The 8,854-nt window shown below is 32.8% G+C and overlaps 1 protein-coding gene across 1 annotated transcript; it reads right to left on the bottom strand.

Annotated features, from left to right (window-relative positions):
* Positions 1-700: 700 nt before the first annotated feature.
* On the bottom strand, positions 701-8,573 carry LOC145639479 (transcription factor UNE10-like). Its single transcript, XM_081690730.1, has 6 exons — positions 8,332-8,573; positions 7,248-7,815; positions 4,635-4,739; positions 4,162-4,227; positions 1,232-1,645; positions 701-1,107 (listed from the first exon to the last, which is right to left on the bottom strand). Exons 1-6 carry the CDS (start codon positions 8,499-8,501, stop codon positions 994-996), a joined length of 1,437 nt encoding a protein of 478 aa, XP_081546856.1. The 5' UTR covers positions 8,502-8,573; the 3' UTR covers positions 701-993.
* Positions 8,574-8,854: the final 281 nt, after the last annotated feature.

Raw genomic sequence — 8,854 nt, 5'->3', positions numbered from 1 at the left:
GAGGGATAGGCCAAGCTTGGACTCGGTCATTTGTGTTTATCTTTTCCTGGAAAATAGGAGGTTGTTGCCTGACTTCGTCTTCCGTCGCTGCTGAAGGGGTGTCGTTGTATCTATGCCTCCGTCATGAGGAGTCTTCGTCATTGACCTCGCTTGACTATTGTTGACTTTACATTAGCAGATTTTTACCCATAACACTAAGTTTCCACATTAATAATGGAGCTAGGTTAGAGAATTGGAAGCATCAAACAAGATAAAGTTGAAAAATAAAATTTGGATTTTAATTATAATTTCTACACCGCCCTTTATTAAAAAAAATAAAATTATTTTGGCACCAAAAAGTACTACAAAATTACCGTAAAAATTTATTTTTTATTGTATCATCATTAATTAGTATTTTGCACTACATTATTTAGTCTTTAACCATAATTATTCATATTATAAATGGCCAAAAGTTCAACCCACTTCATGGGTCAGGCCACGCTTTGAGACGGGAATTGTGTGCCCAAACCCGTCCAAAATGGCCGGGGCATGCGGGCTTTTCAGGTCAAGCAAAAAAAAATCAACTACAATAGACATTGTGAATATTAATACAACAAATAATTAGGAGTAAAATTTATTTATTGTATATCAATAAAATTAAAATTAATGAAAAAAATAAAGTCAATGTTTAATTGTTTATAAATAGATACATCGTACAAAGTAGCTCACAAATCAAAATCATACTTTTATTAATTAACAAAAAACAAAGGGGTATGCGAATAAATACCAAAACTTATTTCAGATCAACCTTCAAATAAAACAAGTACAAGTATATGTTATATGTAGTACTCCGTATTTAATAACTTTCAAGCTTCAAATAAATACAAATATACAGTTCATTAATCGCGAGCTTTATATACGTAGACACGTTCATAGTATAAAAACATAATCTACGTATATATGTAACCCTGGCTAGAACGTACTTCAAATTTAGCAGTTTAGCCTATATTGGAACTATCTTGGTGCATTTTGATGATGATGGTTTATTTGTTGTTGTTGTTGATGTGTTTGTTGCTGTAGTTGCTGATACATGGCAGCCATCTTACTATATGCGTCCATTGTCACCGGCTGCAAATTAAACATTGTTACATTAGTAACGTACATTACATATATGTAACGTACTATATGTACACACTTGTACCTTACAATTAAATTAATCGATACCAATAATAATGTAAATTGATGTGCTTACATGTGATTGGCATGCAAGATACGCCGATAAGGGATCAGCCGGGACCATGGCACCTTGAGGCAACATGCATTCACTACCACCAGCAGGGTTACCGGTACCATCACATGTTGGTGGCGCTAGTGGCATGTTATAAGCAGCAGCCATATTCATGAAAGAGGGAGGGACACCGGCCACATTAGGCGGTCGTGCCATGGGGTTCATCATATTCATGTTCATGTGATCCATCCCCATTCCCATCCCCATCCCCATTCCCATCCCCATCCCCATCGGAGCCATCATTGACATTTGTAGTTGGTGTTGGATCGCGAGTGGCATCATCATGGGCGGCAAGCTCATTCGGCTTAGCATTTGAATTTGTGCTTGTAAATTCTTTAGGTACTCAATTACTTCATCAAGCATTGAAGCCTTGTCTGTCTGCCAAAAAAATAGGTAATCAAAGGTTAAAAACATACCTTACTTCCATAATTATATGATGTATAATGAAGAGCAAATCACAAAAACCATTATGACACCATGGACTACATACTGAATAATTCAAACTAGATTGGGACACTTACCAAAGATCAAAGGTTCAAAATTTTATTGTTAAAGTGCGCTATTATTCTAAAAGTCTATAGTGCAAACAACACTTGATTAACACTTTAAATGTCACACAAATAAGGTAACTGGTTAAAAGAAATTGCACGTCAATTTTCAATAATTATTACATACTTTAATCTTACTATGCAATAAGTACTTGATCTCTATCGAATTCTTTGCAACCAAAAAAGGATATCAACTTTTTTTTTTTTTTTTTAATCATATAGGAAGTAGTTATTCTTGTTAGAATCATTCTTACCCCAAGTTGCTTCAAATAGTCAAGATGGTGGACCTCAATGAACAATGTTCTCTATTTATGAAATAGAAAAGGGGAGCATTTTTTCCGAAATTGATAGCCACCAAATTAAAAGCCAAAAAACAAATCCCAATAGATATGAAGAAACATGCAGGCCCCTCCAACAATTTTTCTTTTTTTTAATAGAAAAATTTATGTATAAACATATTGGACTGCTATTATTATTAAAGACTGGTCAAAATATTTACAATTTCTGTCTGTATTCAATTTATTTTTTTTAACAATATTGTATCTTATAATTCGTATTACTCCCTCCGTTTTTAAATACTTGCTCCATTTCTCCATGCGCGGAGTTTTAAGAGAAATTAGATAAAGTAATAAAATATGGAGGTAATGAGGTTGGTGGAAGAATAAAAATTAATAAAACAAAAGTAGTGGAGAGAATTGGAGGAGAGAGAATATATGTTGGGACCACTAGGTGAGAGAAATTGATTAAATATTGTAAAAGCTTTTCAAACAAGAAAATGGAGCAAGTATTTAAAAACAGCCGCAAATGAAAAGTGGAACAAGTATTTAAAAACAGAGGGAGTATGTTTTTTTTTTTTTAAAAGGTAAAAAAAATAATATGTGGCTAACATCAAATATACGTAGAATGTGATATCAAATATGTTTCCAAATTGCTAAACTATGTGGAGAAGATAAATGGATGCCCCAAAAAATCCAAAACCACTAGATTACTTGTCTTTCATGGCCCCTCCCATTTTAGACTTTTAGGTTCTTTATGCTCAAAGGTAAAAGATGTTGCATTTTACATAGATTCCCATTTTAATTGCCTTGCTTTTCTTAACCCCTTTAGCTTTGATAAATTCCATTGTTTTTTTTTTTTTTTTTTTTTATCTTACTCGGATTTTACCTTCATATAATATCAGCGCCACATCATTTATGTTACCACTAAATTATAATTCAATCATCATTACATTTTCTTGTCAAAGTTAATATTCTATAAAATTATGGATTCACTTTTCAAACAAATTAAAAAAAAAAATACACATCAAGACGTAACATAAAGTATGTATGTGTGAACACCAGTCACACCATACTATCTAATAATGGTGTGGCAAATTACATATGATACTTTTATTTTATTCGATTTTATTCGAATTTTCTGATAATATATACAAATTAAAGTATAGTGATCTTGGAGCATGAATTGAGGACTTACCTAACACAAAGTGGTTGACAACACTAGAAAAGATTTAAATGCTTATTCTCCTATTCACAATTGCTACTTACTAGCTAGAGGCATCAAGAACCATAATATTGAGAAGATAATGTAAAGGTGTCATTTCGATTCCCTGTATAAATATAAATGAAGATTTGAAGGAGACATTTTCCATCAATTTGCCAGGTCTTAGTGGCTGCGATGCTCATTACTTGTTAAATTCACTTGGCCTATCAACATCATGAATTTAAAGACTTTATTATCATTGAATCCTATTTAGTTGTAATTTTAATTACCACACACTCTTAATTTAGATTAAACAATAAATTACTATTGTGTGCACCGCAAAGTACAAAGGATAGTGCAACCATTAGCGAGTGGATGACACTTGCCTTTTTAGATAACACACTTGTTATGCACTTGAAAGTACTAAAGAAATGGTTCCATTATTAGTGAGTAAATGACACTTTTCTTTCTACTAAACACACTAGTTATGCACTTGACATCATGAAATAAATGAGGGAGAACACCTTCTCTTTTACCCCGGACACTTGTCATATATGCACTTGAGGTCGTGAGAGCATCATTTCCGACGCTAAGCATTTCAATTCAGATATACTCCCTACGATTTTTATTACTCTACCAAATTTATGCTTTTAGGCACTTTCTACTTAAATTTATTGTCGATAAGCATCCTTAACCATATACATTTCAACCTTTATTTTATTTTATTTTTTTTTACATTATCCTCTTTCTTCTCAAACTCATATGTCTTTCTACTTTATTATTTTTTTTTCTTATACTCGCCCACATTTTCATTTTCGTTTTTGTACAAAAGAAGTTAATTGTTGTAAGAGAGTAGGAAATACATACCTTATTTGAATTAGGAACCAACTTTTGCAATGTCTTCATCTTTTGATTGATCTTGTCTCTTCTTTTCTGAAACCATGTTTACCATGTGATTAATTATTCATGAAATTAGAAGAAAACAAATATGATGACATGATGATGATGTCAAGCAAATCTAACAAAAAAAGATAAATATATCAATATAAAATAAATCACCAATTAGTGTCAAGGCCAGAATGATAGAATATGATTACAAAGAACCACTTTTAAGTCACCTTTAATCTTTAATTAAACTGTAATTAGCAAACAACTAATTATAGGAATAATCCTCCAATCATTACCTTATAAAGGTTGATAGTGATGTTCCTTTAAAATATAAATATAAATAAATAGCATTGACATAATATTGATGCTGACATGTCAACTAAAAATGCTAACAAAAGATAAATGAGGCTATATATGTGAAGAAACAAAGAGCAGACAAATAGAGGACATACTCTTTCAGATTGATTATGAACAGCAGCAGCCCTGCTCCTTTTTGTTGATACACCTGATTTTGCTGTACCTTGCTTTTGATTTTCCTCTTCTTCACCTCTTTCCCTCTGTTAAAAAAAATTATGAAACTAATTAATATTAACAAAAAGAATTTTTTTTTTTTTTTTACCAAGTACAATCCAAGAGTCAATAAAGGTATGTAACTGAAGTTAACGGCTTGTTTGATAGGTGATAGGCGGTAGTTTTATTATACTCATTTAGATGGAAAATTAACGGCTTATTTAGTAGGTTCACCTTAGTGGTTATAAATCTTTGAATGTATATACTTTTGTGAAGAAAAAAAAGGGTGATGGCAATACTTGTCATTCCCCAAATTTTGTAATTTTTCATTAGAACTTATGAAGTGGTATGATAAAATGGTAATGACAATTTGTTAAAAAATATGTATTCTTTGTAATTCGTATTTGTAATTTATTTGAGTTTTTTATGTGTGAAATTACATATATATTGCTTATAAGTTATTACCATGAGCCCCTTTTCTATATCACCATCTACTAAAAATGATGTGAGAGTTTAAATGCTTTTATAATTATAATTTGTGTGGATGAAAAACAACTGACAAAAGCGATAAGGATTTTGGAATTGTGTCCTAATATGTAACACAAAAATATATATTTTTGTAAGGTCTTTTTGTGAAAACTACCTAATAAAATCTAAATTTTGCGAGAAACTACCTAATAAAATAATGTTGTAAGAAACTACCGACTAAAAGGTAAAATGTTGTAAGATACTACCTTTGACAGAATTCCCAGCATTGACTTAATTTCACGACGTTGATCCACCTCAAAACACCCATGTACCATCGCGAGGGTTGGTTTTCAAGGTGGTAAGGTTATTTTCGGTGTGGTTGGAGGATATTCGTTCCAAGTTGGTGAGGATAGATTAGTGCTTTGAGATGGTGGTTTTGGGGGTGGGAGGTGGTGGGTTTGGGGTTGGAAGGTAGTTTAGGCGTGGTGGAGGCGATTTCAAGCAAGTTGGGCTGGTTTTGGGAGTGAAAGCGGTTGTTTTCAAGAGTGTTTGAGGTCGGTCAATAGTGAAAATCCGGTATAAGTAGTATTTTACAACGTTTTACCTTTTCTTAGGTAGTATTTTACAACATGTTATCTTTATTAAGTAGTATTAAGTATTAACAAGTCCATGAACAACTAACTAGGAGGTCATTGTGGATTAACCATGGTGACCTAATAAATTCGCATAAATACCATTTTATTTCTTTGCATTGGTTATTGATGAGTTTTGTTTTTCGAAAACTAAGAACGCCCTCAACATGGACTGATGATCACATCAACAATAGCAAGATCGAGATATAAATCATGACCTAATTTTTAACACACAATAATAGAATACATTTTTAAAAAAATTTAGCTATAGTGGATTATTCTTGCTTACTAATGATTGCCCCTTATATAGACTCGATACAATGAACATTTAGGAGAAAATGGATTTGGAATTGTGACCTAATATCAACATATGAAAGAGATTGTGAGAATATCATGCCACTTCTTTTTTCCAAAGATTAGATAGAGACAATGGAATTGAAATTGTGCCCTAATAGCAACACTTGAAATGATTGTGAGAATACCGCTTATTTTCTCCAAAGATTCGCGATTGATTTTGGCTTGAAAGCTTACCCCCTAACATGGATTGAGTACCAAACCATATAATAAGGTGATAAGGGATCAATTTGAAATAGGACATAAGAATAAAGTTTTGCAATAATCTATTAATGAATTTAACCATCAAAATCTAGTTTTTAAGCGTACGAAATATTACTAATATCAACTTAATCAACTCCATACCAGTAAGTATAACGAGGACGCTAGGATTTTAGCATATGACTTTATCAATAAGGTTGATACGGAGTTATACCTTTTTTCTTGACATTCACAAAATCTTGCTTTCTAAGAATTAGACATTTACTTTATTCCATTCCTTGTGCGGCTAATGTTAAATTAAACACCAAAATTTCTCAGTCGCTCTTAACTTATTGGCTATATAATTAAACACCCAAAAATACACATTTAATCACAATTTTAGTAGCCTAGAATTTCCAATTGAAAAGGGTATATACAAACAAAAAATGGTAACACCATCATGTATATATAATTACATAGTTACATCGCTTTCATGTAATGATAACCTCATATTGCCAATATGCAATTATTATCTATATATCTTTATCTGTGACTTGTAAGCTACTTCGTTTAATACACGTACACCTCCAAAATATTAATGGCGATTTTTTTTTTTTTTTGGCCTAATTATACTTCATGAATAATCATTATTAATTAAATAATTTGCAAAATTGCAAGTGGTAGATTAAATAAAAAACATGTTGAGGACGAGCAACACTTTGACTCATCTTATTAATACAACCAAGATAGAATGTAAAATTGAAATAAGTTGGGGTTTGTATGTTTCATTGGTTTCTCGTTCCCTTAATTAATTAAATATTTGTCATTTTAATAGATTATTTAGATTTAATAAAATGCTGGTCTAATATTTTCTAGTAAAAAAAATATTGTGAGATTTAAAAGACGGGATTAGAAAATTACCTGAGACCTACTATGACTAACCGAGTCATGGTCGTCGACGGTAATAGTCATGGTATTTTCCGGCGAAGGCGGTCCAAATGACGTGGACGTAAGACCGTTATTATTATTATTCATACTTCTCAACTGTTCACACGTGTCCTCCGCATGTCTTTTCCTCCTAGTACTCTCCGACACGCTCTTACTCACGCTCCAATCAGAACCCATTGGCACACGCGCCGCTGCACTGCACGACCCCACGCGCGTGGAGCAACCCATCACGTTCGTATTTGGAACGAGCGCGTCGAGTGTCACGGGAACAGGAGCTGGTGTTAATGGTCCATACCACGGAACGATGTCGTCTTCGTCTTGGTCACACGTGCCTTGGTGCCCTTGAGAGGGTGTCGGTTTTGGGTTGTGATAGGCTTGGTTTACTACGGACTCGAGCATGCCGTTGGCGCGTGTGGAGGTTTTTTCAGGCCACGGCGCGGCTTCGGCTAGGTTGGATTTGCTTGGTACGCGCGGTAAGCCTAAGCCATGCATTGTGAGTTGCCCATTTTCCCACGTTAGCTCCGCCATTTCGTAATCTAGCCTGTTAACAATTATTTTGGCATTCAATTTTTATTAGATTAGTCAAAATAATCTATCCCTTTATTTTAAATTGTTTTTCCACTTTAAATGATTTTATCCTACAAAATAAAATGTGAAATGGAAGATATAAAGAATACGAGTAATATATATTGACTTTAAATAAATCTTGTGAGTTACTCAAAATTAATTAATTCGATGATTAATGACTGACCACCAAGGATTTTTTTTTTTTTTTTATTAGTCGTATGCAATATAATCCCTAACTAAATTTATGTAAATTATCATCGTGCATCAAAGTCTATAACACATGATCGTAACTAATAATTTTAGTGAGACAAATATAGATTAGTATCGATAATAATATTAATAGTATTCCCTTCGTCTTAGTACTTGCTCCGTATGATCATATCTTGTAAATTAAATCGGACAAGTAAATTGAGACGTAATGATTAATAATAATAATAATAATAAACAACGTATAATAAAAACTAGTTAGTTGGAGGGGAAGAGTGCATACATGGAGGTATCAGGACCAGCGGAGAGGGAGGCGGATAGAGATTGTGAAGGAAGAGCTTTTGAAAGCGGCAGTTGCGGCAGCGGTGGTGGCGGCGGCGGCAGTTGTAATTGGATAGAATTACCACCATCTTCTAAATTATTCCAAATAGGAACACAATGATTTTGGTTCATGATTTTTTTTTGCTTATTTAGATAATAATACAAAGTACAAGTACTATCTTTATTTTGGGTTTTATAACCTAAGCAAAGAGGTAAAATTTCCCCTCTAATATATTTCAGTGTCAAATATCTGACAGCGTGTACAATTGTAGTCCACGACTTATCAACGGCCTATTCTATAATGGGCTTTTATTTTTTATGTTAACTTCGCTTTTATACTTGTATATTTTATTTTATGATGTTTTGGTTTTATATGGGAAGCCTTGTGATTGGCTCTTAAATGGGCTTCTATTTATTCGAACCTGTCATAAGTCGGAAAATGTTTCTAGTAGAAGTTGGGCTTTTAATCATGAGTTTTATATATA

The sequence above is a fragment of the Chenopodium album genome, chromosome 7 (genome assembly GCF_948465745.1).
Source record: "Chenopodium album chromosome 7, dcCheAlbu1.1, whole genome shotgun sequence".
NCBI classification, from domain to species: domain Eukaryota; kingdom Viridiplantae; phylum Streptophyta; class Magnoliopsida; order Caryophyllales; family Amaranthaceae; genus Chenopodium; species Chenopodium album.
The sequence above is the reverse complement of the archived record's forward strand: the minus strand, read 5'-3'. Positions and strand labels throughout refer to the sequence as shown.

Bases quoted from the DNA above. Each gene is read 5' to 3' on its own strand.
- LOC145639479 (XM_081690730.1), bottom strand. From the start codon at position 8,501: ATGAACCAAAATCATTGTGTTCCTATTTGGAATAATTTAGAAGATGGT. The intron at 4,228-4,634 runs GTATGTCCTCTA...ACATGGTTTCAG, and splicing joins TTCATAATCAATCTGAAAGA to AAAAGAAGAGACAAGATCAA. The intron at 1,646-4,161 runs GTATGTATTTCC...TTTTTTTGGCAG, and splicing joins TGGTTCCTAATTCAAATAAG to ACAGACAAGGCTTCAATGCT.